Consider the following 27,292-nt stretch of genomic DNA (forward strand, 5'->3'; position numbering starts at 1 on the left):
TCATGATGCATACTTTAAATACCTTACAATTTCATTTGTCAATTATACCTCAAAAGGTAATAAAAAAAAAAATTAAATAAGAATATAGTAAGCCTTGAACTGTTTTTCAAACACACACCCATGGCCTTGAATTCTTCTGAGTTTCTGAAATAATACGTGTTATGTTCAGCCAGAAAAATGTAAAAATGGGCCCATCTTGAAAGAGAGAAACATAGATGGTATCCACAGGTGGTATTTAAGACAGGCCACCTGCAGGTGCCCCAGAGTGATGGACACAGTTATCTAGTGCCCTGAAAACCTTTCAGAAAAAGATTTCCCTCCAGCCAGTTGGTGTGCTTTGATGTAGCTGGCCTGAAAGATCTACCCTGGTCTTAGTGGACACTGCAAATTAATCCCAGCCCTGGGATTGTGCAAGAGTATGGAACTGCTTTCAGGCCAGTCTTCTTACTCAGAGGATAGGACCCAAGGGCTGCAGGGATGGAGTGGAGGGTGGTTAACCCAGCTGGGGAGTTGACAGAAGAATGGCGAAGGGAGGCGAGGCGGACCAGGAACAGCAGAAGCCACAGACGGGGCTGCTCAGAGGCAAAGGCCTGGCCGTGAAAAGATGGTGATAAAGGGTCTCAGAAACCGACCTTCACATGGGCCTCTTCTAAACTTCTAAGTTCCTTAATAAAATAAAGTGAGGCCGACCGCAAAATGGAGAGAGAGAGAGAGAGAGAGTGAAGTGCAGATCTAGACGAGAAAGTTTTCTTCCAGGGGCTCCCCCTCGGGCAGAGAGAAACCCAAAGCCAAGCCTGAAAGGGGCCTGCAGCTGGAGCGAGGGCCGGAGGAGTGGTGCACAGAGCAAGACAAATAAACTCTGCCGGGGTGTGGAGGCCAGAAGGCTAATTGGAAACATGCCGGCCTCCCTTCGTGCCCTTTAGAAGTCACTAGAACAGGGTTCCCTCTCAGCCACGGGGGAGAGACTGAAATGTTCCAGAGAGCTGGCCTAAGAGAAGCTGTTGCCACCTGGCCACTCGGGATTGAGTGAATACTGAAGGAGGCCTGGGGGGAAACCCCAAAGGCTTCTCACCCCCTATTAGTTTCACTTTCTTTCTTAAATGTCTGTTGCTTGGGACGGAGAGGCCTTTGTCCCCGCTCAAGTCCCCGCCTCTCCCGAGTGGGACTGGGCCGGACTGCCATTCTCCTACTGCTGATAAGCACAGGCCCCTGACGCGGGCCTGGGGCTTGGCTCTCTGGAGGTCGGGGATGGAAGTCCGGTCTGTGTCCGGCTCCTGACTTCGCCCAGGAAAGAAAATCAGTTCAGGTTCCCAGGAAGCCTGTGAGGGCCACCTCCTCAGCTGCCTTGAATACTGCCAGACCTCTTGGCCACAGCCATTCGCTCATCCCTTCCCAGCAAATAGCTCCCAGGCCCTGCTCTTTTCCATCCAAAGCTCTGCTTCTGGGGAGCCCATTCCTGAAAATGTGGGCAACAGCAGAAGCACACACGTCCAGCTTGGGTGAGGTGTTCTTTACTGTATTAGGAGTCTGATCTGATGTCTTTAGGTTTTTCTGGGGATTGAAAATCCCTTAGGTACCTCTTTGGGGGTCCTAGAATATCTCTTTCATACGTCCAGTAAGGGCCCCCTAACTCTGAATCAAAATCTTATGTCCATTTCCTTGAAACAATACATAACTGATAAGCTCCATTGATGTATACGGAACATTAATGTAGCACACGTTTGTAATTCTCTCAAATGTGCCAAGAGTTCTCAAAGCATCTATGTCAGGGTAGGGGGACCAGTAACATCAGCATCACCTGGGTACTTGTTGGAAATTCAAAGTCTTGGGGCACCTGGGTGGCTCAGTTGGTTAAGCAGCTGCCTTCGGCTCAGGTCATCATCCCAGGGTCCTGGGATCCAGCCCCGCATCGGGCTCTCTGCTCAGCGGGGAGTCTGCTTCTCCCTCTCCCTCTGCCTCTGTGATCTCTCTCTCTCTCAAATAAATAAAATCTTAAAAAAAATTTTCAAATTCTTGGGCCTCATCCCAAATGAGTCTAGAGATTGAGTCACGGACATGCGGCATCTCAACTGATTCTCGAAACAGACCTGCAGTTTCACATAATTCATATCTGACACGTGTAGTAACCAACATGCTAAAAATTTAGGTTTTTTGCCCAAGGCTGCAGAGAACTCCGGCATCCAAAAGAGCTGAGTGCAGTATGCTTTCTGCAGAAAATCAGAGCCAGTTAGCTTGCTTGTCTCCGTGGCCACAGCCACACTTGCCGGCCAGATCCCAGTCTGGCTTTACGCTCTTTGGTTGTGAGGGCTCGGGGTAGGCAGGGACTGGTACAAATCCATCTCCCCAGATGGGGAGGCTCCCGTGGAGTCCCACTTACAGATACACGGCCAGCCGGCACATGAGGTCAATCTGCCTACTTCTTTCCAGAGGTCTGATGGACCAAGTCCCCGCTTAGGCTTGACAAGAAAGTACCTAATTCAAAATAAAAATATTGGTAGTGAACATTTACTGAGTGCTTATTATATATGCAACATTTTCTATATACATAAAATCTCATTTAGTCTACTCTATGAAATGGGTTCTATTACAGATGAGTAAACAGAGGTTTAGGTAAGTTAAGCAATTTTCCTAAGATCATCAGATACATGCAGAAGGCATGACTCAGAGTAAAATGTTCCCCAGGCTGACTGTGAGTAAGTCGACAGCCTCTGATCCTGCATTCCCCCTACACACACAGATGCACACACATGCACACATAAGAAATACACAGTAATATTCATGTTGTTAATCCGGTTTATTGCCATTTACAACATTCTTTCATAGGCCTCTTTTAAGCCATCTAGGCCTGTCAGGTATTTCTGGCCCCATTTTATAGATGAGGAAACTGAATTTCAACTGAGCCATCTCTTGAGCTCTTTTAAGGTTATGAGCCAAACCTTTCCACCGTGCAGAGCACAGCCGATCTGTGATGGGGCCCCCCAAATCTCTGCCTCCCTGGGCCGGATCAAGCTGCGACATGGTGTTAGCAAGCGGGCGTGCGCGGGAGTGTGTATGGCTTTCAGCTCTAAAAGCTCATCTCCCTCCATGGCTAAACCAGGCCTAGTGAGATGTAGATACATAAATATCTTCTTTACGCCCTGTCCCAGGGGAAAGATAGAACCAAATAAATCCGATTAGCTTCCCAGGATACTGGCTGCTTTCTCTTTTTGAAGTCCAGTGGGTGAAGATAATGCCATTTCCACACGGGAGAAGTCGTTTCCGAGGGCCGAAGGGTCCCCCGCACTGAGAAGCACAGCTAAGCAGAGTGGGTGATGTGGCCCCGAGCCACGCAGGGCTCCCACACCAGAGTCCCACCCTCCCCGGAGCCGTGGCTCTTCCTCCCCAGACTACCCCCGCCCCCCGGGATATTCCGAAATAGGACGTCTGTTCATCTTGACAGAAACTCAGATTGCTGCCAAGGAGGTGATCCTGCTGCCAAGTTGGCCTAGAGACAGAGAGAGGAGTAAGATGACCTAAAGACAGTGGAGACCAGCAGTAGCGATGGGCATTTTAACACTGACAACCGTCTTAACATTCTTCAGAAAAAGCATAGCGTGATCATTTGTGTTCTTATTCTTAGGACAACTGTGTGTGTCTGTGTGTGTGCGTGCGCGCGCGCACTCACAGAAACAATTGGGTTGCAAGTGCCCTCGTTGTATCTGATGAAACCCAATGCCTTTCTCAAGGCCCTGAGGCATTGAAGTTCCTACAGCTTGGCAGTTTTCTGGGCTTCTGGCTTTCCTGCATCTGCCCTCAGCCTTCACTACTGCCATTGCTACCCAGGATTCGCTGCTCCCTCCTTAACATATTCACCTAAGCCACTCACAACCCAAGCGTTCTATATCTTCCCCTGCTTCCCAAGAAGAAGACAGGATACCTGCCCCCCAACCCCTTCTTTCCTTTACCCTAGAGAGTAAAAGAAAGAATCCTACTCTGTGTGGCCTGAAATAGCAAAAAAACAAAACAAAGCCAAAAAAAAAAAAAAAGGCAAAGGATAAGACATCTGTTTCTACTGAGGCAATCTTAGAACCTATTTTGGCATTTGGGAAGCCCCTAATCATTGTCTTTAAATTTAGTCCCAGAAGGTCCAAAACAGCAGACCACGGGACTCTTTTCTAAAATTTTAGAATCCCTTCAAAAAAGAAAAAAAAAAAAACTCCTAAGGAGTACTCATAAAGTGTCTTCTTATGATTCTCTAACCTCCAGGTTGGACCAGACTTAACCCAGACAAAAAGATGAGGATGTGCACACGTGTGTGTGTGTGCGCGTGCGTGTGTGTATTATATGTAAATAAATATGTGATACAATAAGTATGTATATAAATATATTTGTTATATATGTAAATTTGTCAAAGTTAAAAGGATTCTACAATCTTGTTTACTAATGCAAAACATCATACTTCCAGAAGCACATCTTTAAGACTGTGCTGCTAAAATTTGAATTTGTTCTCTGAGCTCATTAGAGATGAAAAACAACTAGTCATCACTTACAATGTATCAACTAGTTCTGTGTCTGAAAATTTATTCTCTCTGTCTCAGACACACACGCACACACACACACACACACACACCCCCTCCTTATACCTCAGCCTTATTTCTAGTCTAAATTAAAATTTTAATTTATTAGACACTACGGGGATTTTTTAGCTACCAACAGGAAATAGTATCTCCTTTTCCAGGGGATACCTGGGTTTCCCTAAAGTGGTGTTCATTTTTTTTCTTGGCTATAAATATATGAAAGACTCTGTCAAGCGTGCCCTCAGGGCATGAAAGGAAAAGTGCAGTAAAGAGCACGTTTATGAGTTGGCAGCTTGAGTGACTGGCTTCTAAACAGGGACCCATCTGCTCTGGGGTTGCCTTATGATCCTGTCTCTTTTAGAGACCTTGTCTGCTAGGTGTCCTCACATGCAGTTAGCCTACAGGTGACGGAGGGCACCAGTGACCCGAGAAGTTCATCCAGGTCCTGCTCGATAAGATTCTGTGGAAAATTTCCCCAGCGTTTCATAAATTCTCAGGATTCCTTACTAGATTTGGACAGGCCTACTTAGTAATCATGTGACTCCAAAAGCAGTGACCATTTCCAACCCCAGCTTTGGAAATCAAACTGCTTCTCAAGTCTCTTGGTGTCCAGAAGGCAGGGCTCTCCCCTCATCTCTGAAGAATGTAGGAAGCCGGAGGTGGAGAGAAAGTTTGCGATCTTTTCATCTGTCGCTTCATTTTCTCATTTTCTGTTTACCCTCCCACGAGCAATGACCAAGTGTCCAAGACATGTCAGGAACTGGGATAAAGACTGGGGATACTGAGGTGAATGAGATGCAGCCTGATCCTCCAGGCTCACACACCAGTGAGGACAATGAGTCAACAAGCAATTGCAATTCTGAGGGCTAAATGCGATCATGGGAGAACATCCATAACCCATCCTGAAGGCCAGGGCAGGGAAAGGGTCAGTGACGGCTTTCCAGAAAAGGAGCTGCAGAGATGAATTTGAAGGCTAATTACGAGGCATTCAGCTACGGAGGGGCTGAGGCAGGGGCCAGGAGGTCGAAGGGGGGCAGGGTGTGGCAGTGAGTGTTTCTGGTAGAGAGAAAAGCATCTTCAAAGGACCAGAGGCCCATGAGTCGGGAACAACCGCCCAACCCCCCAGAATTCACCTGAAGTCCCGGATGGCTGGAGCAGGATGCATGAGAGCCCCGTGGGAAGAAGGATGCATGAGAGCCCCCAGGGAAGAAGGAGGCAGAGGCCAGGTGGTGAGGGCTTGTAGCTGAGGCCCAGAGGAGAGAAGAGACTTCCTCAGCCCCCTGCTGGGGTCCCCTAGGTCTCCTCCCAGTTCTGCATCTGAGGCTGTCCATTGCTCAACACTGCCTGTGTCATGAGCGGCTTCTTAGCAGGGAGCGTCTTTAGCACTGGGATGGGGACAGTTTTCCTGGTTCAAGACTGTCCCACAGCTCACAGGCAGTTCAGCAGCTCCGGCCCCAATGCCAGTAGCACCCCTCAGCAGGATAGCTACATCAAGCCCCACATGCTCCCAAATGCTCCCTCTGAGAACCACTGCAGAGGGGAAGGGGATGCGGAGCCAGGCGCCTCCCTCAAGAATTTCCGCAGTGGGTCCCCGGGAGACAGGAAATGATCACACGCAGAGATGGCTGGCACTTACCATCCTCACTGCCAGAGGCTGCTGGGCTCTGTCTTTCCCACGAGGGAGAGAGAGGGCCGGGGATCAGCGCTTCGGGAAGGTGGCAACGTGATCTTCGGGAGAGAAGCAACATCTAGGAAGAGAACTCAGGAAGATCAGTCTGGCTGTCTCACTTGCTTGGGCTCTCATGGCCCTTCCCACAGCCCCTCCCCACCAAGACTTTCTTTTTTTCGGTTTTGTTTTCCAAAGCACCATGGCATTCATGCAGGGCCTGGTGATGAAATGAGATAAAAAGCCAAAGCAAGTGGTTAGAGCATTGCCGGGAGGGCTGATCCCCCTTCTGGAAAGGCCAACTCAGCCGGAGAGGAGAAGCTGAAGCTGTCGATAACAGGATGCCTCCGGCCAGACCATGCAAGGGGGACAGGAGCTGGGGAGGGGATGAAACCGAGAGGTGGGTGTTCCAGGCTGGGGACAGGGACACACAGGGGCCTCTTTTATCCTATGTGGCAGGAGATAAAATCCACAGGCTGCCACACCGGTGCTTGGAAATTAATTCCTAAGTTGTAACACGCACACCAGATCTGGGACAACGTGTGGGCTGGGGAAAACAGTATCAAAGCCCCAGGAGCTAAGAGATAGATTTCATTTCCCCTGCCGACTCCCCCGTGCCCCTTAAATGAGGTACATCTTTCTCATGGACAGCCTACCCGGGTACAAGAGGGTCTGGCCGGGCCCCCAGGTCTGGCCCCCTGCCCTGGTTGAGATGCAGAGGAAGGTGTGAGTCAGGACAGATGGCGTCTCTCTGCTTGCTCCCGCAGGACTGTCCCCAGCTGGTGCCCACAGAGGAAATTCTGATACCAGTCGGAGAGGTAAAGCCAATCACTCTGAAGGCTCGAAACCTGCCCCAGCCCCAGTCGGGCCAGCGAGGCTATGAGTGCGTCCTCAGCATCCAGGGAGCAGTCCACCGCGTGCCCGCCCTGCGCTTCAACAGCTCCAGCGTCCAGTGCCAGAACAGCTCGGTAAGAGCGCTCACACTCACGCCCTGCCCACAACACGGCTATCTCTCACACCTGTGCCCAGGTCTCAGCCTCACCTGCCCCAGTTCCCAGAACCCTCTGGGGCCACAGGCTGACCCCACATCCCCGGGGACAGAGGAGGGTGCCAGCACCCAGCACCCCTCAACCAGAGCAGAGGAGGTTGGTGATGACAGAGGAGGCCGAGTGACTCGAGGAACCCCTGGCATCACTTGAGAGCTTTGTGCTCTTCCTGAGTTCAAAGAGACCTCTTGGCCTTCGGTGAAATTGCAGCCAAAGCCAGTGGACTCCCCCGCAAACCGCCGTCGTCATTTAGGCATAAAGCAGAGGACGGCGGGCCAGGAGCTCAGCAGCGGTGGAATGGCATGAGGGGAGATGGCAGGGGGAAGGAGGGAGCAGTGAGTTTCAAGAGCGGCAAGGGTTAAACCAGTCCCGCACGCCAGACAGAAAGCACAAGGTGTTTAATTATAATACTAGCCCAGAGAAGATCTTTTTATCTGCCAACGCCTGTCTCTGACTATGGGGGGTCAGCTGGAGATGGGGGGTGATGTGACAAAGGTGTTGAGGGAAGCTAATTCGCCTGGGAGAGATAAAGAGAATCTGGGCTTCTTATCAGGGGGCTGTCAGATTCCCAGGTCACAGGCGCTTGATAGAATTTGTAATCAGTGGAAGGCCGCCAAGCACAAGGCGAAGGTGGGATGAGAAAGAAATGCAACAGGACAAAGGGAAGAAGCGGGCGGGAAGGGCCGGGGGCAGGAGGGCGGACAGGGACGTGGCCTGCCCTGAGAGCTCAGTGGCCAGGGCGGGCCAGGTCTCTCGGGAGGGGATTCCCAGAGGCCTTCTTCACCGAGGGGCAGGGCAGGGGCTGGGCCACCAGACGGCCTATTTCTGAAGACCAGCATGGGAGAGAGAGTGGACTCCTGGCCACAGCTTGAGGCCTTTCATGGTCGGCCTGGTCAGATCTGTGCCCAGAAGCTCTGAGCTCTTTCCATAATGGACTGTTGGCCAAGGTAAAGCTCATGTGCAGCCAGAGGACCCCTGCGGTGCCCAGCCCACCTGCCGCTGCAGCCCTGTTTGTTGTGCATATGTTCTGCTCAAGGCTCTGGTGGGGTTCGCACAGCAGGACGTGGACTTGCTAGAGAGACTGGACTTGTACGTGAAAAGATGCAGAGCAGCTCTCAGGAAGTGAGAGACAGAAACTGGCAATGCTGAGGGACAGGGAGCTTGGGGCTTGGGGGAGGGATGTCAGAGAAGACGCTCTGGGGAAGGTGAGTCTGAGCTGGACCAGAAGAACACAGGCAGCTTGAAGGGTGGAGGCTCTAGGAAGAGAGAGTCATTCCTTAGGAGATGTGAGCTGAACGGAGGCAGAGAGGCGCTGGGGCAGGTGCGTCTGGAGACAGGTGGATTCAGAGCTTTCTGTAGGAGGGCAGTGGAAGAGAAGATTGGAGAAGTGAGTTTGGATTTGGATTCCGGGAGGCACTGAGCACCACACTAAGGGGTTTGGGCGGGATCCGCTTGGCATTAGTGACTGGGAGTCAGGGGGAGGGTGCCGTAGACATCACTCCAGCAGCAAATGGGGTTCCCCGGATTCTCCCTCTGCTCCGTTCTCAGCCCAGAGGTAGCCAGAGCCCCTGGTTTCTCTCCTGCTGTAGTCCTGGTCCCCCGAGATGCCTGCAGCATCCCTGACCCCCTGTGATAGGGAGCCTCACGAGCCATGCACCCCCTGCCCCTCTCCCCACAGTACCAGTACGATGGGATGGACATCAGCAACCTGGCCGTGGACTTCGCCGTGGTGTGGAATGGCAATTTCATCATCGACAACCCACAGGACCTGAAAGGTGAGCAGCTACTTCCGGGTAGAGTTTTGATCTTTTCGTGACCCCGGGAAAGACTGGGGCTGAGGGATCAGAGCCGGCCAGCCGCTGTGCCATGAATAATACACTCCCTCTGTCAGCGGAACTCTTCAGAGGATCCTAAAGCAACATTTGGAGCCATCAAAGGAGTCCTGTTGGGAACCCTGTTTTATTACAACCAGAGCATCCACCAGGCGGCTGCCGGCTCATCGCGTTTTTCTTTGGCTCCCGGAGACTTTGAAGTATCTACAGAACCTGACCTAGGAAAGCAGCAAGCAGGAACGTCCTGCCAGTTTCCAGGGAAATACAGATCTGTTTCCAATTAGGGTCTGATTCCCCTGTCCTTGGTCCCGTCGCTGCACAAAGAAGGTTTGTGAGGCTGCGCCCTGGTTCTAGGGTCGGGATGGGGGACAGGCAGGAGGACGCAAGCCCACAACTGTTGCAGGGAAGCTCAGCAAGGAGCTGGGCTGACCCAGGAGGGACACTCCGTGAGGGCCACCCTCATTCATCGTCCTCCAAACTCACGAGCAGCTCCCCCCGCGCGCCAGGTCGGCATCACGCTCCGCGCAGCAAGTATCAACACATTCCTCTGCTCTCCAGAGGGACAAAAGCAATTGCAATGTGACAGGTACTCGCTGTGGGTAGGCACTCCCTCGGTGATTTTCTGAGATTGTTTTCTTTAATCCTCATTACAACCCCGAGACGTGTGTACTAGTATTATTCTCATTTTATGGATAAGGAAACTGAGACCCAAAGAGTTTAAGAAACAGACCAGGAGTGCTCACTTCCCGCAGCACATATACAGAAATCCGAACGGTGCACAGATTGGCATTGGCCCCGGCACAGGATGACTCGCAAATTCACGAGGCACTCCAGCCCTTAAAGACAAATATGTGGAATCTTAAAAAAAAAAAAAAAAAAAGTCAAACTCATACAAACTGAGACTAGAAAAGTGGTTGCTAGGGGTTGGTTGTTAAAAAGGTGCAAACTTTCAGCTATAAGATGGATAAAGTCTGAGGATCTAGTGCAAAGCACGGTGTCTATAGTTGATAACACTGCATTGTGTAATTGAAATTTGCTAAAAGAATACAACCTAAATACATATTTCTAGTCACTATATATATGTATATATAGTGATGGATATGTTAATTAGCTAAATGGGAAGAACCCTAGCACGATGTATATGTATATCCAATCATCACAGTATATACTTTAAATACCTCATGATTTCTTTATGTCAATTATACCTCAATAAAGCTGAAAAAGGAAGGGGAGAAAAAAAACCAGGCTGAATCAGAAAGTAAGAGCCAGGATCCGAACCAAGGATGTCCAATCTCAGAGCTCACATGCTGGACCACACCACTGTCCTTCCAGCAGCTCGGGCCACTGTGGGACGACAAGCCTTCTGCCCTCCAGACGCCTCTCCTCACACCATGAGCCATATCTCACTACACTTGAAGTAGCTAGGGCTGCCCCAGCTTCTCCCTCAGCCTGAGGGTCACCCATGGGCGTAGACAGAGGACCAGAGCCACCAGAGGCCCCTACCCACACGCTGGCATGGAAATCAACACCACTTAGGCTTGGAGAGAGAAACTGAACCAGGGAGATTTCTACTGTCTTTCTCCTTATACCCCGGCCCAATTTCCCCACTGCTGAGAGATAGACATCCTCCCTGCTGAGGATCTGGGCTTGGTTCCCAGAGGTGGCCTTTGCACCTGGAGCATAGAGGAAAACGGCCACATCCAGGCTGTCACGTGAGAGCCCTCCCTGGTGGCGCTCAACATCTTGGAGTGCCCGGGTAGCACCATCTCCACGTTCATGCCTCTGAGAGCCCATTTCTGGAGGCTGTGCACCGTGTTGGGTGGAGACGGCCACGGTACTTATGGACTTGGGTTCTAGAAACCAGGAAACCAGGGCTCAAATCCTGGCGCTTTCACTTATAGATGGGGGAACTCAGACTACATACTGCCCCCGCCTTCATCCCAGTTTCCTTCCCTGTGAAATGCGGGAAGGGATGCTCTCCTCTTGGGGTCAGCATGAAGACCAAATGAGGTGCGCACCATTTGTGCATGTTAATAAATGCTCACTCTGTAATTGTTCATCTTAAGATTCCCATTTCCTGCCCTCTACCAGCCATAGGTATGAGGACGTTTAAATGTAGTCCCTGCAGCTGGGACTGAGGGACACTTGACAGAGCAGAGGAACAGGATGAGGACCCTATAGAGGAATAGAAATATGCCCCTCCCCTGAGGCCCGTACCTGATCTCCAGCACAGGCACGCCCCTCCCCACCCCCCAGTCCTGAAAGCTCATGTCTGCTTGACCAGAAAAGTTGAAAATGACTCTCTGAGTATTCTACCTCTGGAGAATTCTACTCAGGATTCTGAATTCAAAACATCAATAGGCAACAACGAAGTCCCGGGCTCCCAAAACACAGTTCTGCAGCCTGGCATGCCCCAGGCTTCTAAGTCAGTAAGAGACAAAAGCAAAGGCCAAGGGTCTGCAAACTCCAGAAGTGACCTGTTAAGTAGCTAGGTTGCCCTCTGTGAGAATGTCACCCCCCACTGAAGGGGCCATGAACAGGACTGTGTCGACTCTCTCTCCTTCTCAGTTCTGCCCGCACTTTGCCAGCCACCTGGCCTTTCTTGAAGCCAAGCTAACCTCTCTCCCAGACCACCCAGTCCCCAGTGTATGGGGGGCATGCCCCTCTCTTCTCAGGATCTACAGTCTAGCAGCACAGAGAGCTGGAATGGCACCATCCTAGCTTGCGGCACTAACCTTAGCAAGCGTCAAGAGTCATTATATATTGAGGTGTCTGGTGTCTGGGTGGCTCAGTCAGTTAAGAGTCTGATTTTAGCTCAGGTCATGATCTTGGGGTCCTGGAATTGAGCCCGCTCAGTGGGGAGTCTGCTTGTCTCTCTCCCTTGGCCCCTTCCCCCTCTTGTGCTCTGTCTCTCTCAAATAAATAAATAAAAATCTTTAAAAAGAGTCATATGTACCTCTTTGAGCTTCATTTTTACCTGAAATGGGGAAATCAGTCCTTACCTGTTGTGATGAGGGCCCCATGTAGGAAAGACAGTGCCGAAGAATGTAGTGTGACCTCAAAGAAAAGAGAATAAGCCTGTGTGCCCCATCGGGTATGTTACAGGCACTGTGCTAAGCACTTAAGACACAGCACCTCACTCAAACCTCCCACGAAACAACGATCATCCTCATGTCATAGATTAAGTAAACGAGGTTCAGGGAGGTGACATTCTGTCACATCGCTAAGGAAGTAGCGAGGCCACCATCAAAGCCCTGATATGACTCGCTCTAGAGCCAGAACCCTTAAATAACATTTTCTGTAGTACCTTTCGGCAACGAAGAGGCTCAATTTAGTATTTGTCCTCCGTCAGTTATTCTTGCAAGGATGATGGCGATCATCGGTGTTACCCATGCCGGGGACGGTTTCCGCCATGCCTCCAAGAAGAGGTGTGGTCGGGAGGAGCCCTCTCCAATGCCGCTGTGTCGCCCCCTCTCTTTGCAGTCCATCTCTACAAGTGTGCGGCCCAGCGGGAGAGCTGCGGCCTCTGCCTGAAGGCCGACCGGAAGTTCGAGTGTGGCTGGTGCAGCGGCGAGCGCAGGTGCACCCTCCAGCAGCACTGCGTCAGCCCCTCCAGCCCCTGGCTTGACTGGTCCAGCCACAACGTCAAGTGCTCCAACCCTCAGATCACCGAGGTGAGTCCCACAAGTTCCCAGAGCGGGGCGGGGTGGCCAGGAGCCGGCCCGGGCTGGGTGGGCAGCGGCAGAGGAGTTCACATGGAAGAATTCTTCTAAGTGTAGCGCACATTTAATGTGGGGTGTGGGAAGCCTCTCTCGGGCGTTTCGATGGCCCACGTCCGGGCGTAAGTGACAAGTGCATGGATGTGTGTCCTCAGGCCGGTGTGTGAATGCACCTGCACGTCGGTGTGGGCACGTGCACACAAGAGAGGTAGAGCCAGCCCAGCCTCCCCGCCAGGCCGGCAGAGCCAGGTGGGGATGGGAAATTGGCTGCGTGGTGGGTAAACATTTCAGAGAGCAGGTTTAGCTTTTCTCAGCAAAAATGTGATTTCAGGAGCCGCAATTAGCTCCGAGTTGCAAAGTTGAACGTGGAAGAAGAAAGTAAAGGCAGGCACTACATTGGCCACTGTGCCATTTCCCAAGATTTACTCTCTGTCCCAATTTGTTTGTGCATTTTAATGGAAAGAAATAGGTAATTAATTATCCTAGAAAAAAAAACGATGTTTCCTGAATAGCAAATTGCAAAGGCAGATGAATAGATGATGTGAATGAAAAAGCAGCTGCTCGGGTTTTGAATGGCCTGGGAGAGGAATAGTTGTATTTAACTTTGGTTGCATTATGTGTTCATCACTCTTCACGGCTCCCTATTCACCGGATGTCACTTGTGCTTTGAAACTAATTGCACGTTCCTTATGGTGACTGGGAATAAAGGTGCGGGCAGGTAGCACTGTGGTCTGCTCATTTAAGAAAGCAGTGAGGGGCTGCTCCTTTTCTGCCTCTTCCCTGAGTGGATGCACTGCCCCTCTTCCTGGCTCATTTTCCTTTCTAGCCAAAGAAAGCACCTTTGGCTCTCACCTATGTCACAGGTATTGAGAAGCCTCTGGAACATCCCTGCGATCATTTTGAAGCTTCAGATCCGTAGAAAGAAAACCCTCAAGATCAAATGAGTGTTGTTAACCTACAGATGGGTTATTTGAAGAGGGAATTGATATTTATTCAGTGCGCTTGGCACCGTCTCGTTTAATCCCACATCCACCGTGGGAGGTAAATATTTTCACCTCCATTTTACAGATGAAGAAAATGACGCTCAGAGGAGAGGCGTGGTTGCCCCAGTTCACACAGCTGATAAGTGGCAGACCTGGTATTTAAGCTCAGATTTATGGAATTAGAGAACTACTTGTAAAGTTTCTGATTGCTCAAGTAACGCAGCACAAGAAGCAGGGCTCCCCCTTCCTCGATGTCCAACCTTCCTAGCTAAGGTAGACCAGGAAGATGCCATCCATCCACGTAGCAGGGCATCCCTGGGGAAGCACAGTGCAGTAGGAGAGTGTCTCCTGCTAGCTAGGTTCTCATCATCCTGATGGGAAGATGCGGTGAGCGTGGACACACTGCCCCTCAAAGATCAGACTTCTTCAATTTCATTTTACTCTTGGACGTGGCCCATGACAGTGTCTACTGACTCCATCCCATGTCTTTATCTCACTGCAAAAGTGCTTGCAGCGACTGCTGGTGGGGCCCCCGCCTCTGCCCTCACACAGCCAGTTCCCTGAGCTGCTCAGGACTCCATGCCTTCTCCCTGATGCCAGTGATTTCCCGCAACTGCTGGAACCTGCTCTGCCCTGTACATCTTGCAGCTGTGCTTGTCGGTCTCTGTGTCTCTGCGCCTGTGGCGTAGGGGCGCTTATATCAGGCAGGGACTCACTTCCATCAGCACGTCTCACCTCCCCCCACCCCGGCTGCTGCCTCGCCCCGTCTACTCCCCCCTTCCCAGCCCTAAGGCAGGCTTGTCCCTGGGAAATCTCTGCCTCGGTGTCGCCCCTGCTCACTGACCGTAGACTGACGGGCTGCTCCATTCACAGAGGACACCCAAGCGACATGATGCTAATTAACCCCTGGAGGTAATTAGGCTGTAATTGATTTTCCCAGTGAAACAGCAACAGGAGTTGGAGGCCCCAAGCAGTGGGGTCTCCTGTTGGCGTTTTTCAAGTAGAGGCTGTGGAGAAATGAAAGAGCCTCTCCAGGGAAGAGAGACAGATCCATGCTGTGTCTCAAGCCATGCAGGGGCCATCATTCGGGGCAGGACATGCAGGAGGGAGGATCCAGGCCTGGAATATTTCATCCACTATGATCAGGAATAGCTCCTTTCATTTTGCGGCTCCTACCCTCAACCTCCCTTCCTTGCCCTGTAAAAGTCATCTTCAGTTTTTTTAACTTTTCATTTTTGAAATAATTTTAGACTTATAAAAGGGTACAAAAATAGTACAAAGAACTTTCATATACCCTTCACCCAGATTCTCCCAAATTAACATCTTATATAACCACAGTACAATTATCAAAATCAGGAAATTAACATTTATACAATAATGCCATGTAATATACATGCTTGATTCACATTGTGCCGATTATCCCATTGATTGTCCCCCTTTTCCTGATCGAGGATCCAACCCGGGGTCACATGTGATGTTCCATTAGCGTGTTTCTTTAGTGCTCTGGTCCTCAGTCTTTCTTTGTCTTTCATGACCTTGGTGCTATTGAAGAGTACAGGACAATTATTTTGTAGAATATCCCTCGGTTTGAAGATGGCTAATGTCTCCTCACAATTTAATTTAGGTGATATTCTCATGGCAAGGCGTACTAACAAAAATGTGGAGTACATGTCAAAAGTGCACAGGAGTCAACTTGATTTGGGCCCAGTAGCCAAATCTGGGACAATTCTGAGTAAGAATGTAAGTGATACTAATTGACTATAAGCAATACAATAAAATAAGAATCTATGCTCCTTCTTGATACAAATAAAAAAATAATTCATGGGGGAAGGAGGAAGCTCTTCTACTAGAATTCTAACTCAAAAATGTTAAAGGACCTAGGGAAATAGAAAATTTGGCAAGATTCGCAGTAATAATTATTTCAGGAAGAATGGCCGATGGATACTAAAATTAGTAAATGAATGTATGATGAAAAATAGGATATTTATATAGTCTCAAGCCATCTCTCCACAATCTAATACTAATCTCAACAAGAAAAACAGAAACTTTACAGAGGAGAAACCTGGTAGACACTGCTTTTACCAAGTGGTGGAAGTTAGTATCACCAGTAATGGGAAGAATGGACCTCATGTGCCTCTCTGACATTTGTTACCAAAAATGTATTATTTGTTAAAAGTAACTTTTAAGAAGAGTCAGCTCGTTTTCTTTACCTTGGCTTTCTTGGCTAATTCCTTGACACTGGCATAGATCTTTTTCTTAATAATCAGAATTCAATGGGATCCGTGCCCTTGTATACGTACCTCCCGCTTGTCTCTGGCCCTTGCCTTCAAAATGTGTACCCAATCCGTGCAAGCCCATCTGCAAGAGCCATTTACTATGAAGATCCTTCTTCAGGGATGAAAGAGGAAGGATTCTCTGGTGGCCGGTGCTGGCTGTTGGAGGCAGCAGAATTTCTAATGCTGGAAACAAGTGGGGTCCGGAACTGCCCAGGGGCGGGGAGATCAATGTGTGACCTCGAATGAGTTCTGCATTAGGGAAAGGAGTGGGCTCAAGCTTAGTTGAATGAACAGCTGTGTTCATGCTTAACCCCTTCTCACCCAACTGTTTCCATGGCAACCAAGCCCACCCCTAGAGACCCACCTCCTGTGGCAGCTTCATGGAGGACAGGTCTTACAGCCAATGTAAGAATTGCTCAGTCTGCATAAACTTCAGGTTCGAGCCACCCTCAGGACCCAGCATCTGCTCCTTCTCAGCCAGCCCGTGGTGTGATAATGATGCTGTCCCCCATGAGAGGCATCCCAGGCTGCTCCCATTCTAGTTGTCATCCAGTGTCTGTGCACATGTCACCTGTTCAACCCCGGGGACAAGAGACGTGCAGAGCTTTGGAGAGGCCATGAGATGCCTGGCCCACCACGTTGCTGTGCTTCCAGAACTGCTAGGACCTCAAAGAGGAGGACGTTACAAGCCACCCGCTAGAAAGGAAGGCCCAGAAGCAATATTTTCTGATGAGCTGAGAAGGGGCAGCATCGGCAGAAAGGGAAAAAGAGACTGAATATGTGGTTGGGGAGAAAAATATAGGAAGGGTCAAGGGGCTCTAGAGCTCACATGACAGAGGTCTCCACTCAAAGTGACTGTGTTGGTCAGCTGGGCTTAGACAACAGAAATGTATTATCTCACAGTGCTGGAGGCTGAAAGTCCCAGGTCCAGGCGTCAGCAGGGTTGGGCCCTTCTGAGGGCTGTGAGGAGAATCTGTTCCATGCCTCTCCCCTCACTTCTGGTGCTTTGGGAAAGCAGCAGTCTTGGCATTCCTTGGCTTGTAGATGCATTGCCTTCATCTCTGCGTGACATTCCTTCTTATGTCTGTCTCTGATTTGTTTGTTTGTTTAAATAAGGATCCCAGTCATATTGGATAAGCACCCACACTAATGACCTCATTTTAACTTGATTACCTCTGGAAAGGTACCTGTCTCCAAATAAGTCACATCCTAAGGTAATGGGAATTAGGGCTTTCACATATGAATTTGAGGAAGATAAAATTCAACCCATAACAGAGCATTGCAATAAATAAGTATTCATTTAATGAGCGACCGCTGCATGCCATGCACTGTGCTAGGCTTGGAAGCTATCACATGGATAGGTTAGTTCTGTGAGGGGAGGCAGGGGGTGCAGTCCCTCACTGCAAAGCCCCAGCCTATCCCTGAACATGGGCTACCTGGAGGAGGCTGGAATCTGCTTGCCCTGCAGGCCACTCTGCTTCCTCCAAAGGACCTAGGACAGAAACTTCTCATCTACACACTTTGCTGTTGTCTCTGTTTAGAAGGAGAACTACAGCAGGGTTCCAGGTCTTGACACCTAACGAGGACACTTACCTCAGGCCAGGGACATGAACAGACATGATCCACATCCTAGTTCTGGGAGTATTAATAATAGCCAGACTCTACTGTGCACCAGGACCTTTGCATACCTACTCATCCTAACAATCCTGCAAGATGCCCAGAATTATCTTCATTTAAGAGTTGAGGAAACAGTGCTTAGGGAAGTAAATCATTTGCCCAGAGTCACCCATTTGGTTAGTGGCGGAACAAAATCAAAACCAGGGCCTTCTGACGCCAGAATGCAGACTCTCCCCACCATAAAATGCCAGCCGTCTTGGTCAGAGGGATGGGGGGGTTTTCCCTGGCTATACACTTTTCCACCTCACTTCACTGCAAGTGTACCAAAAATATCTGTGCCCAGGATCAGAATTCTTTTGGAAGGTCCCAGGGGAGGCCAGAAAAACTGGGAGCATCGGCTACCCTTTGTATTGAGCCTTAAGGTGACCTTCACCTGTCTTCCTAGACATAATTAGGTCTACACTTATTCCTATGAGTGGTGGGGGAGCAGGAGGAGCATTTGGGGTGTGTTTAAACTTAGGGTGACCCCCTTCTTGCCTGTACAGGATAGAGGTTACTTTAATTTTGTATGTTTATTAGAGTTATCAGACTTGATCCGGTTGGTTTCTGGTTGTGTCTATCAGTGGGGTGATGGGGTTGAGGTGAAAGTTCGAATTTATGGAGCCTGGTGGTTCGTTGTTTTCAAGCTAATGGGAGCCCAGAGGATGGGGCCTATGTAGCTCACACCTGCAGGTGATGATAGAGGTCGGGGGGAAGAATAAGCAAAGCAGGCTTGAAATGCGAGGGGCAAATCTCCAGTGTTGGGGTCCTCAGGGATTGACCAGGAACCTATCACCATTTGGGTACCAAAGAATATTCCTATGTGTTTCTGAACTCACCTGCCACATTGCCCAGTAAGGCCAGTCTGATGCCAGGCCGTAGGGGGGCTGGTTTTACACTCATCTCTCCATTGACCATGTTGTAGATTTTACTTCGTGAATTTTTCAGTGTCACTAACTTGCCCAATCCCTCACTAGTTTATGCTCAGGGAACATAAATTCTCTTTAATACTATCTTAGGTATGTGTAACTGGGAAAGAAAACCAAATGTAGAAAACCATGTGCATTGCTTTCTAAAACCAAGCAAAAATAACAGTTGATACAATATTTGTTGGAGATGATCCATTGCTCTTGCATTCCTTCTGCTCTCCATTTGCCCAAATAATTGAAAGTAGATTTTTTTCTTTCCTGGATTCTCTCAGTTGTGAACGCATTCGTGAAATTGGGGAGTTGAACATTTACAAGTATTTATCTGTAAGGCTGCACCAAATCTCTGCAGGAAAGGCCAAAAGCCACCTGCCCAGGGCCAGAAAGACTCGCTGCAAAGTTCCCAACAAATAAATAAATATGTCACCTCGCTTTCCTGAGAAACAAGTCAGCACTCTGATCTCCCGTTCATTTATTTGCAGGCCTCATTAATATAACATCACTGCAACAAACAGCTAACGGGGGATGGTGTCAGGATGAATAATGGAGTTACTCTGCTGAGATAACAATTAGGTTTTGAATGTACTATCAGCTAAGACAGAGCCAGCAAGGATTCATGCCGGGTAGGAGAGCTAGCGCTACCCAGGCCAAAGATCCCCACAGAGCGCGTCAGCTGGGCTCTGGCCCACCCTGAAGAGTGCGCACACTCGTATGCACACACGTGTTCACACACATACACGCCCAAGGTGGAAAAGAATATAACCATTGGCCATCTTGAATCCAGCATCCAGGTGTCTCTGGCTAAGCACCAAGATGGCCTCAAAATGTGCAGGCACAGAGTTGGCCCCACTGCCCTCTAAAGTCAGGAGAACTCTAAGCAACAGGGAAGGACTAAGTGGATGAGTCAGAAGAAGATTAGCTCCGTCTATACTGGCAACTTGTCCTCAGTGGCTCGTCCTGATTCGGGGGCCACTCGGGGCAGAACCCTCTTGATCCCAATCTCAGAGATGGGAGCTTTTACTACAAAGCATGTCCATCAGCTGGGGGGTGTCCGTCCTGGAGCACCTTCTCTGGGACCCCCTCCCTTGGCTGCTCTGGGAGGTTCTGAGGGCAGTCTCTCCCGTGTGCTCTTAAGAACCCAGGCTAGGGTGCTGACAGCCTGCTGGAGCCATGGAAAGAGCCGGACAGGCCCAGCAGAGAGGCAGCCATGCTGGACCATCTCCACACCAGCCACTTCTCCTCTGGATTTCAGCTAGCATGGCTTCTGCCCAGACTTCTTCATCATAAACTCATAATAAAAATAACAGCTACCTTTTCCTGAATGCTCACCGGGCACCCAGAACTGTACTCAGCACCCATGTCATCTCACACGGACCTTATAACAACTTGTATGAGGTCAGAGCTACTAGGATCATTAGCCCCATTTCACAGATGAGGAAACCAAGGCATTATGAGGGGTGACAACGTTATCAAAGGCACCCTGCTAGTAAGTTTTAGCACCAGGAGTTAAGCTACAGCTACTTGACGCTAGAGCCCCCGCGTGTGACCTGTATATCATCCTTCATCTCTTTCCTGGGCTCATTTAGGAAACCAGAATTCTCAGTCCACAGGGCTGGAGTGGGGAAAGGTGCTGGCACGGAGCGCTCATCCAGCCTGCTGCCCAGAAGGAGAGAAAGCCAGTCGTCCATGCTCCAGGCATCAGACTGGACAGGCACAGGCAGAGATGACAAGGGGGCGAGGCCGAGGGGGGGCGTGTGCACATCCACAGGGGGAACGGAAACAGAGAGCAGGGAGGGGGAAGTTGACAAGTTCAGAGACACGGCAGGGACCAGCAAAGCCAACTGCAGAGATTCTTGGAAAGTCGTATGTTCTGGCCTTAGCCCAGGTAGAGGGGCTGGGGGACCTGAGCAGTAGGATAGGGCATGAGTTCTCCTGGCTGATGACAGAGGGGTCTCTTCTGGTGCAAGAGGATGGTCAACTCAGGCAGTGTCGTGTGGAGGCTGGAAGATGGGTGAGGTGGACCTGGTGGGCTCTGCCACTCACTATGTAACTTTGAGCAAATTACTTAACCTCTCTGGGTTCGCTTCCCCATCTGTAAAAAGGAAATTATATTAGGACCTCCCTCACAGCTTGTTTTGAGCTCTAAGTGGGATAAAATATGTAAAGCCTTTGGCACAATTCCTGGTTCATGATAAGTACGATATAAGGATATGCGATTATAAAAGAAATGAAATAAATGATGGTCGGCAGCATTATCAGAATCTTCAATAACCAGGAACCGGTGTTCAGTGTCCGTCTTCACTCCCGCCGTGTCTATCAGGCAGGAGATGCGACCCGAGGAAGCCAGGGGCACAAGGATGGAAGCCGGGCCTTGTGAGGCTCCCGCCAAGGAGCGGTCTTCCTCTGACCCCTTGAACCCCTGCCCTGCAGGAGCCCCCCCATGCCACCCTCCAAGGCTCCGCTCCCCGGGGCAGCCCTTCGGAGCGCCCCAGCTGTAATTAGTCAGCCGCATCGGCTCCTGCCCTTGGGCGGCTTTGTGGCACAGTTCCCTCCGAACTGTTCAGTTAGTGGCTGCTGAATGAGGGCGAGTGTAGCATCACGGCGGCTGCTTTCCAGGTCACGGCACCCACGGTGGAAAACAAACATGACACAGTCTGGCAGGAACACAGATTTGGCTGGGGTGCCCCGGAGCTCAGCGGCACTCAGCGGGGCTGCACGGCCGGCAGGTGGGGTCTGAGTAGATGGAGAAGTGGCTTCCCAACACGAGGCTCTGGGAGGCTTTGAGAGGGCCCAGCAGGAGACTAGTTGGTCCCCTACCATCAACACAGGCCAACCTCATCCCACATTCTACTGCCTACTCATCCGGGCACAGGATGAGCTGATGAAAAGCCCTCAGCCAGATGTGAATTAGCCACCTGTGTACCTGGGCATGATCAGTGACTGCTTCTGGGGCAGGGCGTAGGGCTGTTGGATGGAGGCCTCTGCCCTAATGCATTCCCCACGCTCTCCTTCTGAATGCCGTACATAGACAGATGTTTTATTCTACAATCAGTTAAAAAGCTCTCTTCAGGCAAGGTCATATCATAGATTCCCATTACGATGCAAATAAAGGTTTCTTTCAGGAGAAGAGACTAGCAGGGTGAGAGGTACCTAAAATAGGGGAAGAGACCCCAGGGAGGAAAAAAATAAAAGGACCTGGGAAAGAGACCTAGGGGTTAGCCTCCCTCTGGGACTTGCCCATGGCTGGCCTGGTTAATGGCGTGTGTGACAAGTGGAGGGTAGTCATCTGCATGGGCATTCCTCACTCACCTCAGGCAGGCCTCTGCACCAGCCACAAGGCTACTTTGGGTCATTACACTCTCAGAGGATGCCTGGAAGTGCAAGGGTCCAGAGAAGAGCGTCTGAAATGATCAAAGGGTTTAGAAAACAAGAACTTCCGACAAAAGGCTAACAGAATTGCAGAAGTGCAGGCCAGGGGTGCCTTCATTACTGAAGAGGTCTGGCAAGGAGACAGCTGTTCACTCGTCCATTCAATGAGGAATCCACCAGAAATTGGCTTAAATGAAACTAAGAGAGACTGCAGGAGGAACTTCTTGAGATTCGGATGTTACAATACTACGTCACTCCCGAGCCACACATAGACAGCTCCCTTCTTCCAGCCGTCCTTATAGAACACAGTTTGCTCTACGGTCTGGTTGGGACCAGCGTTTCCCAGTAACGGAGAACTGGGGATACTTATGGAAGGCTGCTGTGTTCCAGGCAGTGTGCTAAGGATCAGGTTGCTAAACAAAAGTGAGATCGTCTCTGTCCCAAGATAGTTATTATCTTATTGAGAAAAGAAGCAGTTTACAACCCAGCATGCCCATTACTTTCTCTGGGGCATTCACAAAGGACAGGGGGGGTGTAGGAGGGGCTGCTACGGAACCTGCCTCAGGGGGTCAGAGAAAGCTTCACGGGGGAGGCATTTTTTTAGCAGAGGCTTGCAGGAGAGGTGGGCCTTTGTCAGTGGACATGATTGGCCAATGGGGGGAGCGGCGTGTCAAATGCACATCGCCTTTAGACCCTATAGCCCTGGGGACCCTTAGCTCTCCCGAGGAGCACGTGTAGTACAGGAGAGAGCTGAACTGGAGCTCTGGGGAGGTGGGCCGGGAAGGAGTGCACAGCGGGAGTCAGCACAGAACATAGGAGGGCCGTAGCCCCCTTCACCCCCCTCTCAGCAACAGCAGCTGCTTCTGGGCGCTTCTCTGCCTCATCCCCTACTTCTGAGGTCCACAGAGGAGAAGTTAGATAGATTTCTGGTCCACAGTAGAATATGTGTGGAGCAGCATGGGGGCTGAAATGATCAATATCTAAAGATCCCAGCTGATTTCACAAGTTTCCAGCTCCCCTCACCCTCTCTCCACACCCTCACCATACACATACACACACACACACACACACACACACACACACACTCGTACACATCCCACACTATCAAGCCATTTGTTTGTGTGGGTGTCTCATTCAGAATTACTTTCCTGGAAGCATTCATTGAGTTCATTGTGCGATGCTTTGCCTACCCCAGAATGGCTAATCGCCAAGGGAAAAAGAAGTGGCTCGAAGGGAGGGAGGAAAGAATGAAGACCATTTTAGACAGGGCCAGTGTCCTCCCAAATTTATTCTGGGTGAAAGGGTGATGTCTGGCTCAGAGTATGCTTCCGCACAGGGCCCAGAATCCCCCAAAGCCAAGGCCCTGTCCTCGGCAGCATGGACAGGCTCAGGCTGTAGGACACCTCTCAGGCTTTCTCCAGTCAGCCCGTGGGCAGCTCTCTGTACCACTCTGTCACACCAGCATCTAAGTTCCCCGGTCCCTGTGTCCTCCTTCCAGAGAAACAGAAAGATTTCCAGCCTCTGTAAACTCCCCACCAACGCCACCATGCCACATTGTCGTGATCTGGGAAGCCACAGGTGCAAGGGGAACTCAGGAGAGGAAACTGCCAATTGTCAAGACCTGCTCTCTAAACCACCGTCCTATTAGGGACTTCACAGATGTTGTCTTCCTTAACCTTCAGAACATCCCTGGGAGGGAAGTAGCGTTATCTGTTTTCTGATAAGGACACTGAGATTGAAGGTCACATCGTTCATACGTGTCAGGGCTACCATTCAGATTCAAGTCTGACTTATCCTCTTCCTGCTGCAGGTGCTCCCTGAGATCAGGTAGGCTGTCTTCCCTCTCCCAGAATAACCAGCAGCAAGGGCCTTCTGAAACTGGAAGCCAGGACATGTGGATCTGACCACCATCCCAGCCCTGTCTTGGTTCCCCTCTGTCTTTGGGGGTGGGAGGCATCTATATAACTCCCATCCTGCTTTTTCACCCTCACCTCTGTAGGAGGCTAGCTCTCCCCTGCCCTGGAGCCCCCACAACTTCTTCCTGATCTGAAAGCCCTCTTTGTAGTTCTGTAAGCAGAGGACTCCACCAACTTGCCTCATTATAGATCTATGTCCTTCTCCCAAGAGAACCAAGCTTTGCAGATGTTACACTGAGCACCCTGCAATCTAATGCTGCTTTTAAGATTGTGGGCAATCTCTAGGGTGGACGAGGGACCCCACAGCTGCCTGGTCTGAAGTGGTATCCGAAAAGATCCTCTTCACTTTCTTTCTGGAGAATAAGTCCTTTTTCATCAAGCCTGCCCTCTGTAGCTTCTCCCTAGTACTTGGTCCTGGGAGAAACAAGGAAAGCAGGAGGCCTGGGTTTTTACCACCCCACGCCACCGCCCAGACATCAAGGCCCTTCTACTCATTCTCCGAGTCCCCTGGAAGCCCTCAGGTATTAGGGGATGTGTCCGACAGGATACCTTTTTCTGTTCCCTCCCACCTGAGCCCAGACCTCCACCTTGACTCACTCTGATTTTAAGCTGGGGAGAGCACAGGACATAGTATACGATAGCAGATGTGGCTGAAGAAGTAATGAAGATCAGAACTTGAAGGACGAGGGGCACCTGGGTGGCTCAGTCAGTTAAGCTCAGAGTATGCTTCCACACAGGGCCCAGAATCCCCCAAAGCCAAGGCCGATCAGATCGGTCTGATCTCGGGGTCTGGGATCAAGTCCCACATCGGGGTCTCTGCTCAATGGGGAATCTGCTTCTCCCTCTCATCCTTCCTCTGTGCTCTCCCTCTCTCAAATAGATAAATAAAATCTTAAAAAAAAAAAAAAAAAAAAAGAACTTGAAGGACGAGTGCCAGGCCAGGAATTAGGGACTTTGCCTTGACAGTGGTCAGAGCCATTAAAGGTTTTCTGAGCAAGCAACTAGTCACCTGGCCAGGTATGTGTTCATGAAGGTCACCCAGTGGCAAGAGGAAGTTAGCTCTGACGTTAGACCGTGGAGGCAGTTAGTACAAGTGAGAAGTGGTGGGGCTCTGCTTATCGCCGCCCCTGGAACACAGAGCGGGGCACAGATTCAGAAGATGCTGGGGAATAAGATCTGAGAATGCCTGGTGACTGTTATTTATTATACATGGTAGGTAGGTGAGGGAAAGGAGACAGGTGAAGGTGCTTGCAAGGATCCTGGCTGGGTGCACAGTGATCCCATTAACCTTGAAAGAGAATCTGTGAGGATAATCAGGTTGGGGGTAGAAGGAGGAAAAATTAAGAGTTCATTTTTAGACACGGTGAAATTTGGGGGGCCTGAGGGACATACATGTGGAAGTAGAGATGTCCAGGAGCAATTGGATATATGGATATGGAGCTCAGCAGAGAGGTCTGAGCTGACAATATAGATTTGGAGGTCATCAGTAATGGAGACCGGGGGAATGCTTGTGCAAATCAAATGCTCACCACCTCAGCTATGTTTGGGAAATCCTGACTTTTACACATCGGTTTTGTTTCAAGCAAGGAAGATGTAAGCTGTGTGCCTCGTAAGCCCTAGGGCATGCTGGTTGCTTAATGCCTTGACCCCAAACCCCTTTGCCACCTACCCCAGGTGCTGTGTGGGGAAGAAGACCCCCAGGGCCCCAGCAGCCCCCAGGCATTTTCCAACGACCCGTGAGGACTCTCATTCTCCAGGTTTGGATTCCAGCAGCTGTTAGCTAGCTTACAAGTGATCAGGCTGGTGTCTCCACACCCCAAACTAGCTATCTCTTTGACACGTGTCTTCATGCCAAGACTACAACACTTGCTAACAATTAAAAAAAAAAAAAAAGTCTTTCTTCTGTAAACAATATGCCAGCTTATGCAACATGCACATGCTTCTGAGCAACTCTGTTCTGGCAGATGGACCTGCAGCCCCTCCCAGGGCCCACGGTCATATCTCGGACCCCAACCCTTGAATGTCAGAAGGGGGCCCTTCGATGATTTACCAGCTGGGGGAGGCTGCCTCACGGGTCCTGCCAACGCTGCTGAACATCCACAATACAATCCCCACATGCTACCTGCGAGATGGAAATATTTTTAGGCATTCCAGAAGGATTTCGTTTCACAGTTTTTCTGAAAGGTTGTAATTAACTGCAGCGAGCAAAAGAATGTATTTTTAAAAATAAAAGTAGGGGAAGGAGAGCAAAGCAATCACCACAGTTTTGTCAGTTCTTTTTGGTAGGTGGGTTCCTGTCATCCAGGTGCCTGGGGGAGGGGTGAGAGGGGCCCGCGGAGCTCATTCGTGGATCAGAGGAGAACCGGGCACTTGAATTTGCTCAGAGCAAATTCTTTCTGACTGATGTCTCCTGCAGGGGCATGGAGGCATCCCTTTCCCTGTTCCTCATTAACAAGGGTCCATCTCGCAGAGCCGGGGAGGCCCAGGTTCCAGGGGAGAGTGCGACAGCCAAGATCTCCTATGGGTTATTTTTAGATCCCCCTGGGGCAGGAAAGCTGTGGGGCTACTGGTTCCTCAGGCCAGCTCCTTTCTCTCCATAGCGTTCTGCTTCTCTGACTCACGCCCAACACAGAGATGCCTCTGAACTACCTCCACGATCCTTCCCTTGATTCTTTTCATGAATCTTGTTTATTTTTATTCAGAAGGTGGGATATTTTATTCCCAGAGAAGGAAGCGAGAGCCTCAGACAAGGTGACCTGGGTGAAATGAGCCCCCAGATGAGAGAGTTTATGGCCTAGCCCATCAAGGAGGGAGGGAAACCATGCCATGTAAGACTTGTAGAAGAAGATGCGGGCAGGAGGTCTGAGTTCAAGTCCTGGCTTTGCAGCCAACTTGCTGAGAGCCCAGGAGTCGGCCGGGTGGGGAGGGAGGCCTGTTCCGGTCCTCCTCCCCACCATCATCTCTTCTCTGCCCACCATCACCTGGGCATTCATGGCCAAGTTGGTTGTACAACTAATGGTGCTCACATCACAGGAAGAGTTCAGTGCCCTTTTTGGGGGCAGGGAGGAGGGAAGAGTTTCCAGAACCTTCTACAGCATTTCACCTGTGCTGACCGATCATCTCTGCCCTGGGGCACACTTGACCCCACTGCCCACTGGATGCTCCACCAGTATGTACAGGGTTAAATGGAGGCTCCCAGTGGGACCCAAGCTCCATTTGGGAGATTTCTGGTGGACTCTTGGCCTTGACCAACCCACCTTCCCTCTCTCCATCTTTCCCTCCCACCCCGTCTTGCCTTTCTTATGGTGTAGTGAAAAGAGCCTAAAACTTTTTTACAACTATATGTA

The 27,292-nt window shown here is 50.3% G+C and overlaps 1 protein-coding gene across 2 annotated transcripts in view; it reads left to right on the forward strand.

Moving 5' to 3' along the window:
• PLXNA2 (plexin A2) overlaps positions 1-27,292 on the forward strand; it is a 204,589-nt gene that overhangs the window by 141,843 nt on the left and 35,454 nt on the right. For both annotated transcript variants that reach the window (XM_078078188.1, XM_036094629.2), the window contains exons 10-12: positions 6,990-7,190; positions 8,947-9,043; positions 12,584-12,774. In XM_078078188.1, the coding sequence (XP_077934314.1) occupies positions 6,990-7,190; positions 8,947-9,043; positions 12,584-12,774 (489 nt within the window). The remainder of the gene's footprint in view (positions 1-6,989; positions 7,191-8,946; positions 9,044-12,583; positions 12,775-27,292) is intronic.

The sequence above is a fragment of the Halichoerus grypus genome, chromosome 7 (genome assembly GCF_964656455.1).
Source record: "Halichoerus grypus chromosome 7, mHalGry1.hap1.1, whole genome shotgun sequence".
NCBI classification, from domain to species: Eukaryota; Metazoa; Chordata; class Mammalia; order Carnivora; family Phocidae; genus Halichoerus; species Halichoerus grypus.